General features: G+C 37.0%; 1 protein-coding gene across 6 annotated transcripts in view; it reads right to left on the bottom strand.

Annotated features, from left to right (window-relative positions):
* ITSN1 (intersectin 1) overlaps positions 1-27,920 on the bottom strand; it is a 120,990-nt gene that overhangs the window by 67,483 nt on the left and 25,587 nt on the right. For 5 of the 6 annotated variants that reach the window (XM_021404690.1, XM_021404709.1, XM_021404705.1 and 2 more), the window contains exons 2-11: positions 25,372-25,431; positions 20,594-20,686; positions 18,516-18,579; positions 11,830-11,990; positions 10,236-10,415; positions 9,525-9,618; positions 7,454-7,554; positions 6,727-6,790; positions 4,394-4,531; positions 3,363-3,478 (exon numbers count right to left, since the gene is read on the bottom strand). In XM_021404690.1, the coding sequence (XP_021260365.1) occupies positions 3,363-3,478; positions 4,394-4,531; positions 6,727-6,790; positions 7,454-7,554; positions 9,525-9,618; positions 10,236-10,415; positions 11,830-11,990; positions 18,516-18,579; positions 20,594-20,686; positions 25,372-25,399 (1,039 nt within the window). In that variant the 5' untranslated portion in view covers positions 25,400-25,431. The remainder of the gene's footprint in view (positions 1-3,362; positions 3,479-4,393; positions 4,532-6,726; positions 6,791-7,453; positions 7,555-9,524; positions 9,619-10,235; positions 10,416-11,829; positions 11,991-18,515; positions 18,580-20,593; positions 20,687-25,371; positions 25,432-27,920) is intronic. The other variant, XM_021404730.1, reaches the window with a different exon arrangement.

Genomic DNA, 27,920 nt, shown 5'->3' with positions numbered 1-27,920 from the left:
CTATTGATAGTACAGCTCTACAGGTAATCCTAGGTTTTATCATTACCTTTTATACTGTAGATCCCTTTAAACCCACAACCTGAGGTAATTAAAGAGTGAATTTTAGTCCCCATTCTTCAGTGCAGACACATGATCTGAAGTACCTCTATACAACAATAATAACAGCACAAGAACCAGCACTTTTTTTTTTTTTTTTACTACAAGACAGGCAAATAATTCAGCCAAAGATGTTATCAAAAAGCTATTATGCAAATGATCAGAATGTATTTAAACTTGATGTTCTCATAAGATAACTCATTACTGTCAGGTAAAGAAAGAGCTTACTGAATTAATTGTTGAGCAGAAATACACATGAAGACTAGAACCCTGCTGATACACATCCTCATCACTTACTGTCCTAAAACAATGCCACCAGTTCCAGCACAGGTTCCCTGACACTCTTCTGCAATATCAGGGATTACCCTTTCCCTATTACATGCTCTAGACCCCTCTTCCATGGTTCCTCAAAATTATTCCCTCCACATCACCTTCTGTTTCTTTTCATACCCTCTATGTCCCATTCCCATACTTCATATTCTATATTTCTCTTCCTTCATGCTCAGCATGTACAGTATTGGCATGCAAGTTGAATCAAGAGACAGTACATGTTCACTCCAAAGTGTGAACGCACCAACTGCTTGACAGGTTGGCCCAACATCTGCCCAACCAGTTGAATTCCTGTATTCTCTTAAGTTTGAGCCTCTTCCCTATTACCAATCATCAGTTTTCATAGAAGAAGAAATTCAATCACTTAAATGTTTTGACTCTGAGAAAATTTATGTAAAATTAGCCACTAGATTCAAGGGATATTAAGATACAGACATGTGATTATAATACACAGAATGTGATTATAAGCCCCGCTGCTTTAAAAAACCAAGCAAAAAGGGGAAAAGAAAATCTATGTCAAAGAAGTCATTTAAAAGAAATTGGTGGAAGGGCAAAATGCCTGCCTTCAGCATGGGCACTGTTTAAGAAACTATCTTAAAGGATCAAAGAAAACATATACCACCAGGATGAAGCACCAAGCTCTAAGAGAAATGCACAACAAACTAGTATGGTTACTCAACAAAATCAAGGTAGCTTGTAGACACAACAAAACAAAGTATCAAAACAGAAGAGCAAATGAAGTGAAATGAATTGGTTTATTTTACAGAGCTGAAGGGATAGCTACTAAAAGTTCATAAAAAACAGTAACAAAAACTCTTTCAAATGTCTCAACAAAAAAACAACCCCAAACGGTCAGATTTAGTAAAACCAATTAAGAAGCAAAACATTCACTATGTGAGTGATCTTTGTAGCAGAAAATCTATATATCAAACAGAGCAACAGGTTTATGCACTCTACGTAGTTCTCGAACTGGAGTCAAACAGCTTTAGAACAAAAATAAAGCCCAAAATATTAAGAGTAACAGGTTGCCAAACCCAGACGATGTTAATCCATAGTTGAAAGACAAAATTCATGAACTACTAAAGGTGGAATTGCTTGAGCAGGGAGTTGGACCAGATTATCTACAGAGGTCCCTTCCAACCTCAGCCACTCTGTGACTGTGTGAAATAAGTTGTGCTCGGCAACCCATCCTTTAATCAACATCAGTGCAGGAAGACCAGAAGATGACAAATGTAACACCAGTCTTTAACAAAAGGCAGTATAATGACCAGTCAGTCTAACCTCATGCAGGGCAAAGTAGCAGAGGCTACTATATATAGTCATGACTATACTATTTTAGTCATGACTATACATGACTAAAAAAGATAGCCACATGGAAGAACTAATGCAGGGAAGAGCTGCCTCTCAAGTCTAACAGAAAGTTGGGACCTACTTCCATCCAATTTTTCCAATAAGCAAGTTGACAAAGAGGATTAGGTTAACTGAAGAATACTTGTATTCTTTTGAGTCCTAATACAGAAACTATGTCAAGTTAGTGACTGAAACTCCCGACACTACAAATTGCACACAACAAAATCCTCTAACTTTAGAGTCACAAGATTTACACCTCAGAGAGCCTATACAGGAGAACTGTTTCTCACCTGCGACTGAACATGGTTCATTGTGAGACCTCAGTGAGGCTTGATTCAACAGCCCCTGCTATCTCACTTCATCCTTCTACAGCCAGGAATTACCCAGTAGACTGCCAGTAGCAGTTAGTTATAAAACCAAAACTGAAGACAAGAGTGGTATCTGAATTGCTCACATATAGATTCCATTAACTTAACTGGTATGGAAAGAGATGGAATGTCCTTGAGAACAAACGAAAAATTAAAAGATTGGAATTAAGAGGTGAAATAAAATACCATCTTTCACAATAACAGAAAGACTCCCAGTAGTCTCCTTCAAAAATCTGTACTAGCAACTGCGCTGTTTTGTGTGCAACAATGATCTGGAAAGACTGAGAAGCAAAAAGATAGCTTCTGAAGATGAGGCCAGATACTCAAGGTAGTAAAATAAAAACCAGACTGTGAAGAGCTGTAGAGGAATCTCATAAAACAGTGATCTGGCAATGACGAAGCAGAAGAAATTCACAATGTTAATGAATACAGAGTAGTGCATATAGGGAATGAAAATAATCCCAAACACACATATTCATGAACTCTAAAATAGTTAAAATTTTTGTGGAAGGATGATGACATTACTGTTACTGTGGATAGTCTTCTGTAAACATCAACTCAGATCTAAGCTGTGATCAAAGAGGCAAAACAGTGTTAAGAACAAATAAAATAAATTAGAAAAACTGTTTAGAACAAAACAGAAAAGCATTATCATGACACTGTATAAATCTACCATTCTGGTCATCTTAGAATAGAATAGAGCAAAAGTGAAAAAAAAAAACAAAGAAGAGTGAGGGGATCATCAGAAGTGTAAAAAAGTTTCTTGCCATTTAGCATCAATGAGGCTTTATGTTTCTCTCTTTTATTTTATTTTTTAAATAGAGCTGCTAAAGCTTATATTAAGAAAGCATTTTGCTACACAGATCGCAGTGAAACAAGTTCTCTCTATATATGTCAAATTGTGCTGCACATAAGACAGAAAACTGAGGTAGTGAAAAGTTTTCACTGCAGTCCTTTAATAGGGCTGCAAAGTGCTTCCCCTACTGAGAGTACCTAAGATAAGCAGCCTGAAAGCTGTTCATATCTCCATTGTTAGGAACAAACGATCATGTAACAGTCAGGAATTAGCTGGACCAAGCAACATTGTGTTGGTTATGCCTCTGACAAACTGATCCGAAAAGAAAATATTTCTTAAAACATTATTATAACTTCACAGCTTACAACCTGACGGGCTCTTTGAAAGTAGCACACAACACATCTCTATTTATGCTTGCTCACCTGGTAATTTCTTTTCCAGTTGCTGCTGTTCTTCTTCTAATGCTGGTTCTTCTGGTAACCTTTGGTCTACAGATACTGAACTTACGGCAGATACGCCACTACCAGAGCGTACTCTTCTGTCAATAAAAGGATAATTCCAAGTTGCTTAAAAGAACCTATGCCTGTCAAGTTTATTGATAATTTAATGATGGAATCATAAATTAAATGCAATGATGTAATGTTTAGTGATATTTAATTCTCTCTGTCTGGAGTATTTTACTCTCCAGTTGCCATTAATACAATAGTACCCTCCAGAGTACCAAGAGGACACACAGGTGACCTAAGCATCAAGTAGCTTACAGATGTGTAATTAACTCTCTCACTAAGGTCTTTTAATTATGATCAGTCTGAAGCTGGGGAAATAGTGAATTTAACTATAATGAAAGTGGTAAAGACAGAGAAAGCTTACTATACCCTAAACGAAAACAAGAAACCAAACAGAAGAAACAAAAAATTATCATCTTCAAGACTATACTTAAAGAACATGAAGCTATGATTGCATGTATGCATTTCTTTCCACTGCTGTAACTTGTCTGCCCACCCATTTCTCCACGAAAAAGAAAAGTGAAATAGAGAAAAAGAAGTACTGACTCAGCATTACTATTCACAAATAAAACTTAAAAAAAAAAATCAGAATTTGCTACAGTGTAAATTTAGGGCACATTTTAAATTCTAAAACATCCTAACATGTACAGAGTATAAGCTTGAACTAAAACCAGTAGCCAGACTGAGTCAGCAAAACACTGACAAAAACTGTACTCTTACAAGGACATTTTTGTGACAGAGCTTTTTCTCCAGCATTCAGCACTTCCAACAAAGACAAAAAAAAAAGGTACACAAGCATTTCCCAATGAGAAGGCATTCTCTGCCATCTATGCAGCACAAAACCAAGAAGGGTTATTTTCCAATATCTTGCTTTTCACACTCACAGGACAGCTTTCCTACATGAAACAAAAATCTAGGAGCGAGATTCCAGAGTTATAACAAGTTACCTAAACGAAGGTGGAATATACTCTGGAGGCAGTGCAGGTGGCAGTGGCTGACCAGACATAGCTACATCAATTAAGTGCATAGCCAGAATAAACTCTTCAGCTGTAAGCTTTCCATCTTGATCAATATCTGAAAGATTCCTTTTTAAGGGAAAGACAGAAAGTAAGCAAATTCTTATAGATAAAAAATCACTGTTAAAAAGCACAATTTTGGAATATTCAGTTCTAAGTCAATTCATTTTTTCCATGATTTTTTCACACTATTTTGTCTCTTTCAAACAAATGAAAAGCAAAATCCAAATGCATCACAATTTCCCACATTCCGCTTGCATATCTTCCTTGAAACTATCCATACAGTCATGGCTTCCACTTTGTTTGCTCTTTGAATGCTGCCAGTACTATAAGCTATGTATGTAATGTTAATCAATGGGGTATTCTTGGACACCTTGTGAACATCCACTATGCAGTATCATTTAAAAAAAATGAATGATTCAGATGTTTGGTAGAAGTTTATGGTCTGGTTTACATCTTCGATGGAGACTCCCACCTTGCATTCCTGAGCACATATTTGCATTCAAATCAAAGCCATTAATACTGTAACCTTGACATGTACAAACACATTCTGTCATGCACACCCAAAAAAAAACGGATGGCCTAAAACCAGTGCTCCAACAGATTCATGAAATCTCCAATACCACCTTCATCCTAAGGTGCTTTTGGACAAAATTGAACAGTCTCAACATCAGCTTATCTTTTCTCCATCATGCTTGTGACTCTAATCATACAGGAAAATCCGCCATGATACTGTGAAAAATCTAAGGTGAGCAATTGATACTTTTTTTTTTTGATGTCTTAAGGTACAGGACTTTGGTTATGGAATTTAAATCTGGAAAGTTATTATAGCCTCATTTGATCCATGCTTGTGGTACTCAGGCTGGGTGACAGGAACAAACTGATAGAATGAAAAATTAGCATGTAAGGATATAACTTAGATACCCTAACAGTTTGGGTCCACATCTTTGTCCCCCAAACACCGAAACAGCTGCTACAGAACAGCTGCCATTCTGCATATCAGTACTTCACCTTGTGCGCCTATGAAACAGCAAATCCACCCCCAAAACAAACTGAAGCCACCCCCAATACAGACTGAAAACTTGCCCAAGAGAACAGCAACAGTGGTTTCAGTGACAGAGAATAAATTCAGGAAAGACAGCAATAGGTAGGCCAGAAAAATCTGTAAAGTCCATTCCTTATCTCAATAGACTAGGCAGTTTTGAATGTCAAAAACTGTTATGTTATGTTTAGAACTCCTGGAGTATCATTCCCCTGCCCACGCAACCTACTTAAGCACTGACAACAAGCACAGAACTTTCTGGCTAACCAGGATGATTAGGTTGCTATTTTTTCCTTACAGAAGCTTTGTTAGGAAACAGAGAAGAAGACGGTGCTTTTTTAAGATATAACAAAAACATCAGTGCTTAGAAAAGAAAGTTACATTACTGTGACATTACATTACAGTGACAACAGAGTTGACATCCTCACACAACAGAAGTCAGATGGATTATTTTGTCGACAGTGTTTTTTGAGGAAAGACTTACAAATTAAAGAGATTATCTAGAAACAATTTGTAGAGGGAAATGGAAAATTAGAAATACAGAAGCAATATGAAGGTTATTTGAGAAATCACCACAGATAACCAAAAATCAACAGTCATCAAGTACTACTAAGTAATAACGTAGAAACATTACACATAGAACAGACTTCCAAGGTGTAAAGGCAGAAAGAGACTAATCCATATAACAATAAAATCACAATAAATTTGGCAATTGAGAACTTGAAAGGAAAAGACAAGCCAAAACAAACCCTCTTAAAATCCACAATTGTAAGTACATAACCCCAGACTCTTGGAAACAAGGCCGTAGAAACTCACAAAAAAGGCAGAGAAGCCTCCAAAAAAGTATGATTCCGGATTAAGCTTCCTTTTGTACTACCAGTGCAAATCTGTAACTTTCACTGGTGCTGTATCAGATATGGCTGAGGATGTAGAAGATAGGAGGCTAAGCATTTGGTCTTCCCAAAGTCCCCATAACTGAAACCCAACATACAAAGCATCTACGTGAATAGCACAAAATACACTCTTTTTTGGTTAGGTGGAATAATATTAATATTGGCACAGCAGTGCAGGTTTTGTTTTATAAAGTTACATACTAAAAAGTGAAGAATATAATGATTTATCAGCGGAGAGAATTTGAAAATGGGGGAAAATAATACAGGAGACAGCATAGAGGTTTAAGTACAATTTCCACTTTGGTAGAAACTGTTAGATTTATCTTTACCATATCGTAGCCAGCTGAGCCTGGGGTAAACTTGACTGCATAAGAATAGTTCTTGCTTGCGGACCTAACAAATTAAAACAAGGGTTAATAAACAAATAAGCAATTTTCTCTTTTTCCAGTATTACCAAGCAGTTACCACACAAGCAGAAGTTAGTTTTGAATAGGTAACATCAAGGTCATTTTACCAGCATGACCAGGGTTACACATACTACCATTCCTAGGTCCCTCAAGAAGAAAGTATTTAAAAATGCATAACTCTTCCTTCCTTCACAACGCTCAAACAGAAAAAACCACAAACCAACAACCAAAAACAAATACCTCTTTGCTACAAAAGGCAAAGACACGTTCACAGGACTAGTAAAACTAAGTCAGTGCATTGTTCAATTTATTTTCTGAAACTGGATAGGCACCCCTACCAGTGGATGAGTAAAACACTGCAAATGGCTGCAGAAGTTTTCACACAGCCCACTATATCCTGTCCAAAAATTATTTCCCAGTGCCAACTTATTTTAACAGAAAATTCAAGAAAGAAAGTAAGAAAAGGATCCCAAATACATTGAGTACTTGCTCCTAAAGATCACCGAGCAGCTGGGAAATTTTAACTGAAGAATACGGATGGTGATAACATAGAGATGAAAGTTTCTTTAATATCTCAACAGCATTTAGCATGCTATTACAGTTGGCATTTTATAGTTAAAAAAGGAGACAATAATAACTGCTTCAATACCTGTTAAGTGTCCACTCATTGTTTTATCATGGCTATTGAACAGTTGTCTGTATTTCAGTCTTGATGACTGAGGTACTGCCCACTCTGCCACAGGAGGCACGCTAGAATTAGAAAAGAGATAGGGAAGAGGGAAAAAATATAATCTTACATTTAATTGCATGAAGTGACAAGAGGATGAAGCGCCGCACAGAGATAAAGTTTTATGCCTGTACTGCTTGTTTTCACAAACGTTCCTTTCTATTCCTGAAAACACAACAGTTTTGACTTCTTATTTGAAAACATTTGTCATGATTCAGTGTCTTAGATGTTTTTTAGAAAAGATGAATGACAAGCCTAAGATTTTTACTTTTTTCCTTACTAGGAAAGAAATTAAGTAACCTAAACTGTTTACAGAAGCTAAAAACTTTTACCGAAACATATCATAGGAAATGGTTTACCACAATCAGTGAAAGTAATATCTCATTTTACTCTGTCTTTAACTACCTGTCTTAGCCAAATACCACATAAGCTGATTAAGGAAAACAAATGTAAAATCTACATTAAAAAGTGTGAAAAAAACACACTTAAAAGCATCTTTTCTTTATGCAATTCAACGGGCAAATGCAATACTCCTAATTCAGAAGCACAGTAGGTTGAGTGCTGTTACTTGTAGTTATAATTTCCCATGCTTGAAGGCTGGCAAGTCTTCATACTGAAAACCAACACGTGTAGTTTTTCTGTCTTTAGGCACAGTAAAACTTTTCCCTGTTTTGTTAAAGCTAAAAAAATGCAGATTATATAACCATTACTGAAAGCATACTGAATTGCAATGGAAAAATGGAACCAAACCCAGTGAATCCCTTTTCCCTGGTCCACTGAGTATATAGCATGGTAAGACCTTTCAAAGTTGAGGTGGGAAGGAGTACATGAACATGCTACTAATTGATCTCATATCCTATTTTCACATGACAAGAGCCCAAAATGTTAATACCTCTATTTCTACTCCTCCAGAACTAGTATGTTTTAATACACTCTTTCCTGAGAGCAAAATAAAAAGAAGCTGCTTCTTAAATAATGAAAACAAAAATTGAAACTTCATTTAAATATATATATATATATTTATTTATCCATGTGACTTCCTCTCTCACCAGCTTTGCTAGATGTGGAGTTTCTAAACACATTAAGTCTATTTTTGTTTTATGTATACGTGTAACTCAATCCGTGATGTAACGTTACTGTACAGTAAAAAAACTTTCCTTCATGGATACTCCAATGGCAGTTTCGGAAGAAAAAATGCTGAAGTATAAAACAGTGGTCTCGCATATGCCAAACACCATGTATGCCAAGAGTTTACTAATGGTGGCTCAGCAGACTAATAAAAACATCATAGGCAGAATCTTGAAATTCACCCTTCTCCAAATCAAAAGTAAACGTCAGCTAGAAAAAAAACCACCACTTCAACTTCTAATTCCAATTTAACGGATTTAGCTCTTCCATTAATGAATATTTTGGCAAAATTACCATCTTATCTCCTCTAAAGAAATTCTACATTATTAGACACATTTGTTTAGATTACAGTAAAATATATTTTGCCTAACCATACTTTCTTCCAGGCCTTGAAATACATTTAAAGTTTTTTAGGTGATTTTTAAATGAGGAACTTTCGAGTACATATACTTCAGTGGAGTTCATTTAAAATATGAAAAATATCAAATATATGTATTTTAAAAAGTAATCCTGCACTTGCTAATTTTAAAGAATTTTACTTATGTTTCCATGCTAAAATGAGGAGTGTCTGCACAGTACTGAACAATGTAAAGTATGTTTACAGAATCAAATGCTTTTCTAAAAACTAAGTTTTCAAGAGCTTGCAAATAGTATCAACACATACTGTAATGGCTTATTACATTTCACTGATTCAGTGCTCATGCAGCATTCTTTGAAAAACCACAGCACGCTACAAAATCCTGTAGTAGTATCTCAGCGGGAATTGATTTCTACAAGTATTTTCTTCAGAGAATAATTTTGTTAAAGGGAAATAGTTTTTCTATTAGGAAAAAGACACACATCCACTCATTCTACACCAACTTACCTAGCCACGTCAAACGATTGTGCCTTTTGCAGTTTTGTGTTCAGCTGCGATCCTGGACCAGATCTACTAAAGGAAGAACTCTTTGGCAACGTGGCTGTAAAAAAAGGAATCGTGTATTTTTTAGTACAAGGTTTTTAAAATGTAGAATTTCAGTGACATTCCTTTAGTTACTAATGTCAGAAAAAGGAATTCTGGTTCTTTTGACAGTGTGACTTTAAAAATATTAACATAAGAAAACAGTGTCTAACAGAATAGTGAAAACACATAGGTCCTTTTCTCACGTCTTCTTACATTTGTATTTTTATGTAAACACTCTCATACCAAATTGTATTACAATTAATGATAGAACTTCTATGTATTCCACCACTTTGAAGTAATACCAACATACAGCAGAACTTCAGTAGTTATAAATAGGGAGCAGAGGTCCAATTTCTAGTCAACAGTTTACAGGCAAGCTTGATTTATCACACCATTGCTCAGCACGACTGACTGTTACAGTACACTATGTTCCATGTGCCTTGTTTTAACTTTCATACATGTCTGCTAAACAGTTACATTGGGCTAAATCAAATTACGGTCCTTAACCCAAATCATTCCTTGAAGTAAGTTAGAATGGTTAACTTCATGTATGTTTTTCTCCAGATTTAAAGAAAATGGCAAAACAATTTGTTAAAAGCAAGATTGTACACAGAGGTTCAGTATGTAGCATACCAGGATGAGCAAAAGCAGGCAGAGGCTGTATAACAGCAGGAGCTCCATTAGCCAGGGGAGGCACTGCTGCTGCAGGAACAGAAGATACTAATGGCGGAGACATTCCTACTACTGGAATAGATGCCATTGGCACTGGGGCAACAGTTGTAAGAGATGGCATGCTGGCAATGCCCCCAATACCTATGGGGGAGAAAAGGAGACGTTTTTTTCTAATTTAGAGACTCCCAACATGATACAAAAATTTAATGGCAGCCTGCACTTCAGAAGTAAACACAGAATTAAACAGCAAATTGAAATGGAAACTTTCACACACTCTTACAATCCGCTGCACCGCTAGCATGGCAGGGGAACATAAAACAATGTAGTGGGAACAAAATACCATTTTATAATGTATGCATTTAAGATCACACTGGATGCAACACTGACCAAAAAAAGTCAGTTAGCATTTGCTGAAGAAAACGATTGTTTGCCTTGAACTAAATGAAGAGTAATACTGTCAGCTTCCAGTGAATGAACCCAAAGTCTACATTTAGCCACAGCTGAAAAGCTCCAGGATAACTGCTTGCAAACTATTGTGAAGATGAAACAGTGCAAAGCTAATCAGATAAAGCACAGTAATTAGGTATTTTAGGTGTAAGCGCAGTTGCATGGATAACAGGGAGGTTAAGGAGGTCCAGTCATGCCAATGGGAAGAATCAGGATGCGTGCAAGCAGCTTATAGTTTATAGTAAGTAACAAAAAAGAAAATCATGGATTTTGCTGGATTTCTTGGGGAGCTGATTTTATTATGCCTTTTCTTACTTAGAGTGGTATTTGTTCTGTTCAATTTCACTGATTTCTTAGTCAGAAATAAAAACTCTAAAATTATGGAAGCATCAACTTATTAAACAGGATTTTTCTTAATGCCAGTAATTCTCAGGCACCAATCAACTACAGTCACAGCAATGACTGAATCAGAAAGATAAAGAACCTCTCATTATGGCAAAATATCAAGATACCAAACATGAGGTTCAGCTTCATTTAGATATTTTCAACATAGAACTGTAGAATCACCTATGCTGGAAAAGACCTTCAAGACCATCAAGTCCAGGCCTCAGCTCAACCTACTAAGTTCCATTTTTAAACCACATCCCTTAGTGCCATGTCCACAGTCTCTAAAATACATCCAAAGATGGGGACTCCACTTCCTGGGCAGTCTGTTCCTGTGTCTGACCATCCTCTTCAGGAAGAAATTCTTTCTGACATCCAATCTAAGCCTCCCCTGGTAAAACTTAAGACCATTTTCTCATGTGCTATCACTTGTCACCTAAGAAAAGAGACTAACATCTCCTCACTTTAATCTCCTTTCAGGTAGTTCCACTTGGAACGTATAGGGAGGAGTTAACGACCTGAAGCAAACAGGACCTCAACTTATTTTATACAGTATAGCTGGGTGTTCAAAGTTCACTGACATTTTTCTTTTAGCCTATGCATGCAAGTGAAAGCATTTGTTTTTGAGTCCAAGTATCGTTGTTTCAGAAACTGCAAAACGAAAATCAAATTGAAGTTAGGTTGCTACAATACAAGCTAACTAGAAGGACAACGAAGAGCTTACCAAACCCTGGTGCACTAGGTAGAGCAATGGGTGGCTGCTTCATGACAGGAGGCAGCGCTGATGGGAGCTGATAGCCTTGTAGTTTTAATTTGATAAGTTTCATCGCTATTGAAAACTCCAGCTGATCCATCCTCCCATCATTGTTCATGTCAGCTAAAGCCCTACAAAATACACAATTTTCACAGTTAGATTCTTAATTTATGACCTTCAGGACTGACCTAGAAGCACGCGCACACAGACCTGTATATTCAAGACTAATTAAAATTCACTTCAAAATAATCATGTCAGGGTAAAAAAAGTCATCAAACAGAACACTGTTTAAACCAAGAGCTCCTTCATTTCTTTCTTGGAGTGATTACTAAATAGTTTTAAAGTCACTTTTCAACCCCCGGAGGAATTTCAACAAAGCAAATAGAGAAAAAGGATTGATGTAGCTGTACAAAAACTTTGCAAAATCACGCACGTAACACTAAATGGCACTACAAACAGCACCACAGGGAATCGTATGACTGAATCTGCAAATTAGTACTTCAGCTAAACTTACAACAAAATATTCTTTAAATTTGTGCATTTTACTGAACACCATTATGTGTACAAATGGTTTTTCATGTAAAATATAGTACTCAAGATAAAACACAGAGACTAGATCTTGCATAGGCTTTCATTTAGAGCAGTCCAACTTTTGTGTTTTCATTCCATAGTTAAGAAAACACTGTTCAGCATGGATTGGGAGTGAGGGAAGAGGGAGAAGAAGGAAGAATGTTAGCTCCTACAGTTGCAAACCAAAAAAAAACCTGTAAATGCATATTAATGATGTAATCAGATGTAAGCTTAGATTTTCAAATTATGCTCATTTTTTGCACTCATTTGAAGAACAGAGTACACATTTTAGCACTTTAATAATATACAATTTTAAGTTCACGCATACATTTACAAGTCACAGACATGCAAAGGACTCAGGCAGTTTAGTTAAACAAAGATTTTTATTTCCAAATCAAATCGCCAACAAAAGTTTTCATACACATATGTCAAAATTTATCAAAAAAGTACTACAATAAACTGACAGTTATTTATAATTGATACTCAAGCAAGTAGACAGTCTGGTAAACACAGTGACATAGCATTCAAAAAAATGAAAAGCCTCCTGGCCCATGCCGAAAAAAAAAGAAACCTAGGATCCCAGCAGATCAACTACACATCTTAAACCATCCCTGGTTTAGACTGCCAGTAGCATTTTGTGAAAACTAGAGAGACTAATATTTTCAAGACATTTTCACCAGTGTAGCAACTTCTGACTGTGGTGGAGTAAAATAAAATAACACTACCAAGAATCTGCCAGCAGTATTTAAAGAAGAAAGTCTTACGAGTGAACTGTGGACTCTGAGGCTTACAGTCAGAAAGAAAAGCGTGCATTGCACCACTCCTTCTACGATACTGAATTAATACATACATTCCATTCAAGAACAAGTTTTGGCTGTGTGAATATCTAAACGTTCTCCGAAGCTCCGTATCGCAGCGAAGTTTAATTTACATATCAAAGCCGTCTGCTTTTCAGTAACTTTAAACTTTGCTTTAATTCCACTTAGCCTTTAAAAGCCAAAATTTGTAGTCAAAATTGATTCTGGGACCCACACAGCATAATGCGATTTGGATTCCAGTTTCACTGCTTAGTATGTGATTCATTTCACTAATATTCAGTTGAAAGTAGCCTACTGCAGTAGTCAGACTTGATATCTAGTAGTCCAACCAGCTAAAGGAAAAGAGAAAACCAGTATGGCAAAGCTGGACCAAGAGAGGTACAACTTTGGAATGAGTATCTCTTCCTTGCAGAGCACCACTGTCTCAGCCTCTGTTCACTCTTCTACAGAGAGCAAATAAAACATTGGTACAACCTGAAGCAACGGGCTGGCTAAAGTAAAACAGAAATGTAATATTTTTGTTTTCATGCAACTCGCAGAGATGAGTGAGAGAACCCTAGTGAAGGCAGAGGAAGCCTCTCCCCTAGGAGCGGCAAGGTTAGACTGTAATAACTGTTAATAAAAAAATGTGTCCAAAACAATAGCTCAGGCTTATAAGGAACCGAATTTCTCAGGATATTTTAATTGTCTTCCTCGCACACATTTTTCTTTTCAGAACCTCATATATATTAATCACCATCTATAAACAGTGATGTTAGATTTCTAAAAGCCTCACTTGGGAGAAATACATGCTGCAAGTCTTACAAGCCTGAAATATTCGCAGGTGAAGATGAGGAAAGTTATGTGGAGTGTTAGAATGTCAGAAACTTAATTGCTAAATGTATTTTCTGAGGTGCTCTCTCCTGCGGGTTTTGTATTCGAAATTAAACCAACATACAGTGAACAAACACTGAGGGTAAGATAGCTTCATTAGAAAATTAAGAGTATTAAAAACAATGGAAGATAGGAGAAGATAATTAGTTTCATTTAATTGATGCTTACAAGCAGACACCACACTTTTCTGAAGGCATCTAAAGAAAATGCAAAAATATCAACAGGGAAAATGTGAGTTTTTTTAATGAAAGTTTAGTTCAATGACTGCTTAGTCATTTTTCTGTCAGATGCCTAGTGGAAAATGGAGAACAAAAAACAGGCTTATACAGCTAGTAGACCTGCAGATGTTCATACAGTGTCAGAGAAAAGGATCTGGAGAAACCTCTTCTAGCAGATTTTTGACTGCACTCCTATCAGCCAGTAGTCCTCCCAAAGGAGACATCTTCCTCAACACACGGAGAAGTCAGCCAGATCCATTGGGACCAACTAGCACTGACAACTCAATTAACAGTTTCAATGTTCCTTACATCTCTGCATTTAAGCAAAGATCTATTTATAATAGTCTTCTTTATTCAACTTAAGTGGCTTCTACAAACGTGCAACTACTTTGATTCATAAAATTGAAGGCCTTCCATCACTGAAGCAAAGGCACAGTCAAATACACGGCCATGAAAATGCAAGAAGAGTAAATACTTGTTCTACTGCAGGCAACCTTGATTCTACAGACACTACCTATGCAAAAACACGTAAGCCTTTGCATTCAACATGAAAAAATATTAACTGACCAGTGTTAAGAAACTTTAACATGCACCAGTCATATTGCTGGTTCGGCTCACTTATTCTGCATCAACAACTTTGTTAGTTAATTCAAGAGTATGAATTTCAGTGAAAAAAATAAAGCACTTGCTACAAAATTTATACATGTTTTCACAGCTTGTTAACAACATCAGCTTTTTTTTCTGGCAAAATCTTTAGTGAATATACAGGACAAATTTCCACTTCTAATTATTGAACCTAGTTGTCATGCTGTTAGATTTCAGTGCTACTTTTGAATAAACATCACCTTCAAGGCAGCAAGTGGCTGACAGTAAACACTACCTAATTACACTGTTCTGCTTCTAATGAAATTTGGGAAGAACGTAATGTCCTTAAATTTGTTTCACTTAAGGTCTGGCCGGAAACCAGTGGAGAGCAGTAAATGGATTAAACATTGACTAAATACTGATTATATTTCATAGAACATGCCTGCATTTACAACAGGGTTTTTCTAACAATAAAAATCACAATGCTAGATTTCAGGTGCTGACCAGATTCTTCCCCTACAAATCTCTTCCTGCTTCTTTCTCTCCTCTGTTCTGCAGAATGCAGAAACAACTTGATTATTTCTGCATCTATGAAGGGCAGAAACTAAGCACACAAGCATTTTTTTTCTTTCAAATGTGCTTATTATTAGGCTACAAAATATCTATCTCCACGAAAATATGTTGTGAGCTTGTGAAGGAATCCTATGTCTGGAAAAAGTAATGTCAAACAGTGCCTTTAGTTTGTCCCAAATAGAAGAAATAACTCCAAATGGATGAAAGCAGCTGGCATTAATTACTTTCATTCCCATTTAACTCAAGAGAGACAGGCTACACAGAAAATGCTTTTAGAGGCCACCACTCATGAGAGCTTTAGAAGAAAGCCAGATTATAACCTACTGAAAAACAGCTATCTTTCAAGCCATTGCACTCTTGATTCAAAGCCCACTTAGAGGCTTCTTAATAGATTACCAGCTTGGCATACTACAAAGTTTATAAACGATAGAATAGTACCATACATGACAGACTATAATAACTCCACTAATTTGCTTTACTGAGGAGCCAGAGATTTCTTTCTTACATGAAGGTTGAGTAGAAGGGATGTAGGAATTCTCTGTGCCAGAAAACATGGAACTACTGTTTTTAAGAAATATGAATTCTAGAGAAGCTTTGATTAATAGCAGAAATTAAAATAAGATATGCTCCTTAGAGTTAACATCTTAGAAAACAGTTACACCAACTGCAGAATATCCCCAAAGCAGCCCCTGACAAAGACATTTAACTGATGCTTCAGCTAGCTGGTGTTTCCTGAAGTTTTTTTCATGATAAAAAAATGGCAATTTAGTTTTATTTAAAATTAAAACATAAGACAGCTATAATCATTACACTGCTCACTTAAACAAAACTCTCCCTCAAGATAATACGTTTGGAAACTCACAGAGGGCTTGCTTTTTCCAAGCAGAAAGCTCAGAAAGCTGGCCAGTCACTCATTAGGCCAATCCTCTCCACAATTCCTTTCCCAGTTGTGTTTTTTCTATATAAGAACTTCCACAGCCAACAAAACAGACAAAACTTTCTATTAGCACAGGCTTATCTACACATAGCTGTAGAAAATCCTTTATGAAACAAATACTATGCTCTTGTCTGCATCTGTAATTGATATAATGAACTGTATTCAAGTATGTGAAATCATTAAAAATAGGAAAATGCCTGCAACACCCAACATGCATACAATTCCACATTTCTAGGATCAGAAAAGTAATTTGAAGATTTGTATAAGTTGCTCAAATTCAAAACAGTAACTTTCAGATCCTGCTATTAACTTCTAGATTCACAAAGCAAGTGTGCCACTTCTAAATGTTAACCCTGGGAGTTAAAGCAAACAACTATTCACATTTTTCAGTGCAGGCTGGAACATACTGTGACATCCTTCGGCAGCTGAAATGGACTTCATGTCACTAAACAGTCTGACTGCTATTGCTTCTGTGGGACGTTATTAATACATGAGAGGTTACAAGCATTCACTGATTCATCAAAAGAGTTAAATAATTAAAGTGGTGGGAAAATAAGGATTTTCTTTTCTTTTTGTCTTTTTTTTTCTTTTTCTCTTTTTCTTTTTCTTTCTTTCTTTATTTTTTAAATAAGGATTTTTTAAAAGGATTCTTATAACCACTGTGCAAATACTGACTTAGTTGGTTACCCTAATTCCAGCTAAGAATGCATACAAGTGATCTAGATTTTAACTTAGGTAATTACTTCTCTTAATTCAGAGATGATTGAAAAAAGAAGAGACAGTGAGAAGGAGAGATATCTACATTGTTTTGTATGACTTACAAAGGCAACATGAATAAGTTTTAGTTCAGCTTCATTTAAAAAAATGTGCAAGTTCAGGTCTTGTCTCTATGACAACTACAGAACTAGTGGAATGATTCTCTCCCTCTCAAGAGGCTGAAAAACTGAATAATTCAGAGAGGAAGAGATTTTTAAGTCAGACTATTTACAACTGTTTAGTTTTGTTAACACCTATTTAAAGCTCATGCCTATGGAACGATTTTGGAGAAAGGATGTTTTGTTTAAGACAAAACTTCTTTTGCTTTTTAATTAAGAGGCAAGAGAAGTTCCGCGAGGACATTTGAACTTTCACCGAGTCTTCCTGCAACTAAGGTAACCAGATCAGATCTGATATTTGTAAGACAAAAGTAATTTGAAATGAAAATAAACTGTTTATTTAAAAGCCATGTAAACTCAGTCCTTCTTCAAGTTACGCATATTTCCAAAGCAAATGTTTTTCTTGCAAGAAAATAACATTACTTCTCCATTCAGTGCAAGATTCTTTCTTTAGAAGCTCATATTACAACAAAAAGTTGTTGTAAGGGCAATAAACCACCCTCTCTTTCCAACAGTTAACATCAGAAAAGAGTTAACACATCTGCCAAAAGTTACTTCCGTAGCTTTTTTCCAATCTAGAAAGTTCTAGTAGTAACACAGCTAACGAAAATTATGAACAATCTATGTAAGTTAGCATTTCTGAATCCAGAAGGGTCATGTAGTTTGGAGAGGAAATTCTCCAGCATGAAGAACTGGGAGACTGCAGTAATGTCTGTGATGTGTCATACACAGCAATGTACATTTTAAGATATTTCATTTCACAAAGAAGTAGTAAAAATTTCAAGCTTTCAAACTGTATTTCTAACTTCAATGGAAATAGTCTACTGCCAGTCTTAACTAACAAATTTTGTTGGTCTTGCATAGGCTGTTCAATAAGAAATATTTTTACTACTGCTTACTGCGCTTAATGATTATATTAGCATAGTTGTAACAAAGCAAAAAGCATCTAGTGGTTTGAAATGAAGGCTCCAAACCGCTAACTTTAGAAATGCCATTTGTAGGATGGCTACTTCCAATAACTGAAAAAGTAACTTAAAAACTCAGATAAATTATACTAGAAAGCACATTTGCATTGTAGACTTCAGGAAGCACACTCGACAAAACGGGTGATTTTAAATCCCAGTATATGGAATATCATTACTGACCAAGTCTGTACTAGTAAGCTTTACGCTGACAACTGCAATGTTCCCCCACTGCATATACTCACCATATCTGTGCTAACACCGGTTGAGGTAACCCAGACTGAAAAAAAAAGTTTCTAGCTTGATCACCTATAAAATAAACAGGACATCGTTTCAGAAAATGCTAAAAATACATATAAGAGTAAAGAGGAAATTATGAATCAAAATATCTAAATCAGAAGCAACAGCAAAGCCATAAATACTTAATGCTACACATACATAACAGAACAAGAGATTTAAATTCAGTTTGTCACTTGAGAACCTACAAGATATTTCCAACAAGCATATACTGTTTCACTCTGCAACAGTCAGCACCGCATGAAGTCGACTGGATATAAACATTCAGGATAATGGGAAACTCATGGTTCACAGTACCTAATTTGTGTCAATGGCTCTCTTTGCAGCAAAATACACTTTGTGAGAACAAAGAAAACGTTTCTTCCAAAGAAAGTACATACCCATACAAACTCTATTCCTGATTTTTTGTTAGTACAATGCCAGTCAGCTAGCATTAACTAAACAAAGTGGTCTTTATCCTGATGTGAATCTGATAAGCAACCTTTAGAGGAAGTAACGGTGCATTTCAAAGTCATTTTTTCAAGTATGAATTAAAAGTAAGGATAGAAAAACAATTACAAAAAGATCAGGCACTTGGAAATGTTGTGGCCTGTAAAGGAAGTTGGTGGACAAACTAGAAATAGCACTAAACATCAAAAGAATTCAATAAAAACAGTACTGGCTTGCACACTGAACTGCAACAGACTTTGTATCAAGTCTGTCACATAACAGAGCAGAAACAATACAACTGGAGGTATGCACTCTTGTGATGTGTGATACTGATTTGATACTCTGGAAACTTTTTTGATGGAGTGGACAGCAAAAAAAAGGTAACACACTGATATGCCTCACATTTCCATTGAGTGTAAGAGTTCGACTGAAGATACTTTAATGCAGCAAAACCAAACAAAAATAGCAGACATCATAGTGCCTTTAAAGCCAAAGCAAATCAATGGGTTTTAAAGAAAATTTAGTGGGAGCAGTGCAGCCTTTACTTCAGCCTTGCCTCCCACAACTTAGAACAATTCTTGCTGTTTAGATTTTTTTAAGAGGTCATCCACACCAATTTCACTTCTTTAAGTGATCAGTTTCTGAAACAGACCAGTTAAATTGTCAGATTTTTAATTGAACAGACTTCCTAGTCTCTTGGTACGTTAGTGTAACCAGTTGTTCCCAGGCAGAAATTAAGACCCACGCAGTCACTCACTCATTTCCCTCCCCACAGCAGGATGAAGGAGAGAATAAGAAGAGAAAAGTGTGAAAACTCAGGAAGCTTGTTGGTCAAGATACAGATAACTGAAACATGGAAAAAGTGATGCACAGGTAAACTCTCACCACCTCCCACAGGCAACCAACGCCCAGACGGTTTCTGAGCAACAGCTACTTTGGAACACAACCGCATCCTCCTAATCCTACTTTTTTGTTGCTTCTTGTTGAGCAGGCTGGTCTCTTTGGTCATTTTAGGACAGTGTCCCCTCACAGCCTATCCACCCCCAGTCTACTCACTGCAGGGGGCAGCGTGAGAAACAAACAAAGCCTTGAGGTCACGTAAGTGCTGTTCAGCAATAGCCAAAAAGGTGTTGTCAATACTGCTTTAGTCGCAAATGCAAAATGTAGCACTATATAGGCTGCCATGAAGAAATTTAATTCCATCTCAGCCAGACTCAGGGCAGTGAGTTACTTCATTAAGGACATTAGAAGCACTATAAATACTACCATGTATCAGGGTGATTCCACATGCTGAATTATAACTACAGTATCAGCTGGCTCTACACAACAGAACTGCTTTATAGAGCCAGTTATAACTATTTCAATTGTACTAAAAATCAAATGGCATAAATCAGGAATAGTGTGTGTATATAGTACAATATCAGAAATCGTGGAGTCAGCAGTGAGGCATATGAATAACGGGATGCAAAGTGAACAAGAGATGTTCAATTTTTTTAAATTCTTATGCCCTATTTTCTCCTAGGCAGCTCTGTACATATTTAGGCTCGTTAGTTAAGATGGAATTAAATGAAATCAGAAGTGAAATCTCTTTCATTACCGGTGATAAATCCAGATGTTGGTTTCAGACTGTGGAACTGCTGATCATGTTTAGCTCTCTCCTCCACAGTAATAGCCCAGATATCCAGGTTGCCTAGTTGAAAAGAGATGGAGAAATATAATTTTAAAATATTGTCTAAAAAAGCCTTCTCTATTTCTGAGTATAATTATATCATCCCATACTGGACCTATGAAAACAACAGACAAATACACAGAAGCTATTCCTCCAAAGTGTCTAGCTGAAAGCTCCATGAATCCTTAAACAGCTAGCTGGGACTTGTAATCATAGTAGAACTAATGTTAACAAATTACAATGACTGCTGAGCACTGATTCACTCATCTGGCTCGGGGTAATCTCAAGTCCCAACTAGGCTACTTAATGTGCAAACAGGACATAATGCAGAAAGCTCACAAAACTAAACATTTAGGGGGTGGGGACAGCTGCCTCACAGAGCACATGCAACTGAAATGCAACTCAAGCCCCTCTAACTGAAAAGGCATGTCAACTCATGAGATGTGCAGTATGTAGTTTTGTACTCTTGTAAGAGGAGAACCCTCCATACTTGTCTAGGAGAAGTGTAATGCAACAAGACAGTTTGCATTTTTCACAGGCAACAATAGTACAGTACGGGAAAAACAGTTCAGGAGCACACTCATCCTTCCTCTGAAACTGACAAGTCTGAGTAATCAGATCGTGTTACGCAGACCAGACTCTTCACACCACGCTTGTAAGTTGGAAGTGAGTATTTAGTTTACGTTGAGATTTACTATGCCTTCTACAATACTATGCTCCAACAACGTGTTCTTCAGTTCTACTTTCATTTTTTCAGCAGTTTCTCCACTCTTCCAGACATTTCACTTCTATTGTATTGCAGACTTGCCCCAACAATTTGTAGACCAGTAACACATCATGATTTCAGCATCTGGAGAAGTATTTTATGCTGGCGCAACTTCCTGCAACTCCTACTGTATACACATGCAATGATCTGAAAGTGTCTGGGTTAATGGAATTACTGTTTTGTGAGAATAAAGAGGAGAGCTAACATTCACTCTATCTCAGCACTAAATTCTCAGAGACTCAATTTCAGGTAATACAGCCCACAAATCTCTACAGCAAGCTTTTCAAACTGCTGGCAGGGTGAGGCAGAATCCAACTCAGCAGTTAAAAGGAACAGGAGAATTTCCTGCCTCCCAAATTTCTTCTAATTAAAAACAGCTTTCACGTGGCAAAAAGCATTTTAACTTTTGTTAAGTTTCATTAATGACATAAAAACTACACTCTTGGTAACAAATTATCATCTCTGTTTGAGATAATCTATGTATTTCTAGAAGGAGGCAGGTTGATAATAACTCATTCAAAGAAAAGACATTTGTTTTTTTAGGGGTACTCCAAAGAAACAGAGGCACTGTAAACAGCTTTCAGAGCTGTGCTGCCTGTATGAATGAAATGGGATTCACCTTTGAACATGAACGTTCCAAAACACAACACTTACTACAAGTAATAATCTCCCCCACCTTCCTGCAAACTTCTGGCAGGAGAAAAAAAAATGGTGCTAAGACTTTATGACCAACATACAGCCTAGACCAACTGACAGCAGATGAGCATCTGCCTGTAATGGAAACATGACTACTCTGTCTGGCTTAGGATCATAAAGCGGGATGCAGTAGTGTACACATGCAGAGAGAATTTCTTGAATATAGTTTAGGTAAAAGAAAAATACTGTGGCATTTGTAATGATTCTCTGACCCACTCTTGCCCAATTTGAGGTATACATGACTCCAGTACTCCCTCTGCCCTGAAAACACCACAAACAACAAAAAACAGCCCTTCCTATCTATTCCCAAAAGAAATAAAACCCCAAACTGAAACTCTTCTGACATGAGGTAATCAAAAATGTTATTAACTATTTTAAAACAAAAATTAATGCTTTCTTCTCTGGATTCCCTGAAACTAGAACAAATGACTGTATTTTCTCCTTCCTGATAGAGATTTGGCTGGTATTAAAACAGTAGATCTCCTCTGGGGGATACGAACATCAAAAGAGCTGAAGCTGAATCAAGCAAGTGTAATAGTCTCTTCAGGAGGGCTATGAATGGCATCTCTGATACCGCCTCATCTCCATCTTTTGTTATTTGAGGAAACAATGAGATCTATGGGAGAGCATGAAGTAAGATCTTTCCCAGCACCGAGACATCATTCATGGCTTCAGATCCTGGATGCCACCGTAGAAGTTGCGATGCATTGCAATATATTTGAATGCAAAGGAAGCAGCCACCAAACCACAAAACTGACTCATTAGAAAGTTATTCTTGAAGGCAGCAGCAAGCCCTCTAACCTCCTTTTCTTATACAAAGCTTGGCAATCACAACAGCTGCAAAAGTGATGCAGTGCGCTCTCATATATGAAATGGGCATTTTCTTCTCATGGACGGATAAACAGAAGGTCAAGCACACCACATTCTCCCCAACAATTATAAAAAGCCTGTTATGCACATTCACTTCTTTTAGATAGTCATTCTTAAAATGAGTAGTGTTCTAGAAACATCCGTGAGTCACTCCAATGTAAATGGTGGGTTCTGTTCTCTTTCCATACCCATTCCCCAAGATGACTTTGGAAGATTCTTGAAAAAGAAAGAAGTGAAACAAAAACAAAGCCAAAATTATTTATATTTATACAGAGAGGAATATCAGAGATTATACATCTGGAGGAAGAGCTCTCCCAAGATGGAGACTGCATAAATCTCATCTGCATCCTGAACAGTGACTGCAGGTAACAGTAAATGCAGATTCTTGAAAGAGGGAATAATTCCCCCGCAAGAGCTGAAAATTTCTTTACAACCCCATTCATTCCTTCTCGTAACAATCTTAATTTTTTCCTGTCATTTTTCTAAGAGTAGGTATGATGCTGCCTGGTAGACTTGGTTTAAGTACAAATATTGTAACAGGCACCTCTCACACCACATTTGAAATGAAAGATACTCCAGAAACTACATTAGCCACATGCTTATTTCTAGCTACTCGCTGTAGGGCAGCCAGATTGGAAAAGCTGTTAGAGAAGAAATGTAAATTCCTTCCTTCCTAAAGCCACATAGTACAGTTAACAAGATCCTGGACAACATATGCAAGATCAAATGGTAATACATAAAGTTGAAAAAAGAAAGCTGCTATCCATCTGTAATGCAGTAAGAACTCTCTGAAGATGGTAGATGAAAATGCTTTGAAGACAAGAGTTCCAGTAAGAATGTATGTGTTTAAATATGGGTGCATGCTAAGCACAGGCCTAACTATAAACACAAGGAAATATATGAGTCCAAACCAGTAGATTCCATTTACATCATGACTTCTCTCAGAGTGTGAAAATCAGGATGAAATGAAGCTATTCATAACTTTCTATATAATCGGGAAGTGTATCCTACACTTGATCAGTGAATTTATTGGATGAAAACTTTCAGCAGCCAGTTTTGCTCACAACTGAGTAAGTCCAGCATCAAACAAGTTGTGATTCCAAAGGAACAGACTTTAAAATAATCGACACAGTGAATGGCAGCTTCCTATTATCCATTTGCTCTAGCTGTCAATTGCAAAGAGATGTTTCTTCTGATTTGTTTCACGTGCTTTTCCACACTGGCAGAAATTGCATCCAAACAACTGGGTCTCACTAGCAACATACTCTTATGGCCTCAAGTTGTGTCAGGGGAGATTTAGGCTGGACATTAGGAAACACTACTTTTCTGAACGAGTGGTCAGGTGCTGGAATGGGCTGCCCAGGGAGGTGGTGGAGTCACTGTCCCTGGAGGTGTTCAAGAAACATTTAGATGTGGCGTTGAGAGACATGGTTTAGTGGGGTTATTGGTGGTAGGTGGATGGTTGGACTGGATGATCTTGTAGGTCTTTTCCAACCTGGCTAATTCTATGATTCTATGATACTCTGAACGTGTTTTTTGTCTGAAGTCTCTTACTGAAACTCTAACACTAGATAGAAATTTGGTTCCTAGCTATAACGCACCCCAAAAACTAGACTTCCATTTATATATTTATTTGTATACATAAACACATATGCATACACATTTTTGTGTACTTGTGTATATTTACATATACATACACATGAGAAACGTATCTGCTTTTTCAGAGAAAAGTCCGCAACAGATGCATCATTCAAGTGGAATCAAACAAGTTCCAATAGTTACTAGCATTTTTCTTCTAATCTAAGCACAGATATTGGGACAGTGTTTGAAGTTATGGCATACAACAGCATCTGCCATACTTTTTAGCAATGAAAAAGTCCAAAGAGTTCTAAAACAAAAATTGCACCTGTTCCTCAACCACCAATAGAGCTTATGAAGCAAGAATTCATAATATTCAAATAGCACCTTAGAGTTTCCTCTGAAAAAAAAAAGAAAAAGAAAGAAAACTACAGACAGGACTGAGCAGGGAAAGTTAGGCAGATAAAACCAGGTAACTTCAGAATGTTGGGATGCCCTGCTGTTAGTGGCTGAGTTGCCTGGATCTGCCCTAGTTACAAACTGAGCACTGCAGTGGATCAATGCATAAAAAGGGAAACAGTGCAACTTCTCTGCTTGACTCTCTCAAGATGTCTCTGCAAAATTCCATGCATGTTCTCTAATGGGTCTGCAGAAACATCACAAGTCAGGTAAGGTCTCATCTCAGAAAGATGTATATCCAAAAAACACTTCAATACAGAACATACTTGGAAGACAACACATTTATGCAGAATTTTTGGATATAAGAATATTTCAGAATACACTATAAAGAACTTACCCCCAAAAGGTGTTGGAAACTGAGCCATGGTTCTTTCACTTTTAGCTTATTAATGGATGCCTGAAAAGTTTAAAAGAAAAACACAGTCACACTTACAGCATCTTCCACTTTCAGTGTATTTTCTGTACCACCACATAATCAATTAGTACAGAACAAATCAAAGCAATGAAGAAGCAGTATAAATGCTACTTACAAGAACAGTTACTTACATGAGATCTAAACGTTTAATTTCTTGCACTACCCTAAACGTCCATGACTGCCTTTTAATAGGAGAAAACAGCCACGTTTCAGTTCTGTTCAAAGAATGTCCTCAAAAATGATCTTCATTTATAAATAATCAGCGATGAGGTAAAGAACAGAATTAAGTCAGCCACAACTGACAAGATCTCAGTGACACTGCTCAACGCTGCATTTCTTTACCAAGTGTAACAGCTCTGCTCCTACTTCAGAGCAAAACTGGCTCTGTTTCCAACTGCTGAAACCATACAACATTGGCAGCGATCTGTTTTTCACTCCCGACCAAAAAAATCATGTAGTGCACTGTCTTGCTTAAAGTTCCTTTGTTTAAACAAAGTACATTAAAAAACGAAACTAGATTGCAAGGCTCCTTTACCCCCCAATTAACTCACAAATTTAATAAGCATGTTTAGATGAATAGAGTGCTAAAGCTGACATCACAAGGAAAAACACTTTAGTTGGTGGGAGATTCTCTTAATGCTGCTTGCCATTTCAAATAAAAGCAGTCTAGAGTCCAGAAATTTAATCTTTAACGAAAAAAACAGGGAAAACATTTTTCTTGGTCCACACAAAGACTGACATGAATTGCCTGAGCTGAGAGGACAATAGCTAGCGACAGAGCCACACAACAATGCGAAAGCAGCCTCTTGTCCTACTAGATTCCACTCATGTTTTCCAGGCAACAGGAGAAAAGCAAAGGAAGCGGAATCAGAAGAAGAATTATTTAGACCGCTTGAGCAGCGGCAGAAATTTATCAATATCACTAAGAAAAGGCATTAACTTGCACCAACAATTTCCTTTTGTCTGAATTTCTTGTTTGTTCCCCTCTCCCCAGCCCCCTTTCACACTTCCCACATACTCTTCTAGCTTCCAACTTGGGAACCTACTATATATACACTACACAGATGTCACTAGAAAAAAAAAATACAAGAAAAAAAACAGTGAAACAACAACAACAAAAACCCAGAGCTTTTGTGACGAGCCTCCCCATCAGTTGCAATTTGTGAAAAAATACTGAGTTTTTCCCTCATTATTTGGCAAAACAATCAAGCATAGTACATAACTCAGAAACCTTCACCCAAATGCCATGTAACATAGCCAATACTCATTTCACGCACAGAAGGCATCATCTCAAAAGTTTAAAATCACACATGTACCAATATGGTATTTTCAATCTCTAAAGCATACTCACTACCTTTATCACTACGCTTCTATTTTTCAAAACTACAAGCAAATCCTAGAAGAAAAGGAGTTTTCATAACTGCCACAGATGTAACACTGAACCTTATGGCAGAGGCAGCTTTTACACTCGAGTCAAAAAGAGAGCAGGAGAGACACGAGCAGAGCAAAGATTCTCTCCCTGCTTCCATTTCCCACACTATGCAGAAGGACAAGAAAGGCATTTAAGGCAGGCACAGGAGGACAAGAGCAGAAAGACAGACTTCTTCTCAGACCTGAGAAGAAAGAGAACTGGAGAGTTTAAAAAAGAAATAAAAGGAAGATCAGTATTCTCCAGCAAAAGAGTAATTTGTTTGCTCTTTATTACCAATGTTGTATCTATCTTCCATTACCAGAGATTTCATTTTACATTTCATTTTAACCCCAAGGGGTACAGACCCAAGGGTTCTATCTCTGCAGAAAGTAAACTTTGCAACTGCAGACAGCTGATTCCAACAGCTCAGGGTTTGTTACATACGGAAATAAAGGTTAAAAGAGATAAGGAATTACACACCATTCTAATGCTGGGTGACTTTGTAGGTTTTTTGGTTGATTACTATTTGGTTTGAAGAATTCTGGGATGGAGAACAGATATTATTTATCTGAAAACCATCTGGCATATTCATTACATTATAAACTTATTGTGTATTCATAACGATTGTAATGGAAATACAAGCACTGACATTTCAATTTGCAACGTCATTTTGAAGTAGTAACAAGTTGGTTTAGATCGGCATTCTTCATACCCCAATCTCTGCTGCATGAGCTCCTTCCTCTGCCCTTCTTTGATCCTCCCAGCAACCCCAACAAGAATACGTAGCACGGTGAAACAAAAATTATATCGAAGCCAAAAAGATGACAGCAAAACAGTACGGGTAAACACGTCAGTCAGTTCAGAAAAACAGGAGGTTCTCTCTAATGAACTACCGGTATTCATATTTGTAGGGACTTCTTATTTTGGCTTTTTTTTTTTTTTTTTAAGTTATTTTACCCCTCTAACAGACTTGACTGCAGTTGACCAAGGGTTCAGAAGTTACTCAAGCTGGAAGAAGAAGAGACCATAACGGGAACTGCAACTGCACCGCTCATAAGCA

The sequence above is a fragment of the Numida meleagris genome, chromosome 1 (genome assembly GCF_002078875.1).
Source record: "Numida meleagris isolate 19003 breed g44 Domestic line chromosome 1, NumMel1.0, whole genome shotgun sequence".
Taxonomy (NCBI): domain Eukaryota; kingdom Metazoa; phylum Chordata; class Aves; order Galliformes; family Numididae; genus Numida; species Numida meleagris.
The sequence above is the reverse complement of the archived record's forward strand: the minus strand, read 5'-3'. Positions and strand labels throughout refer to the sequence as shown.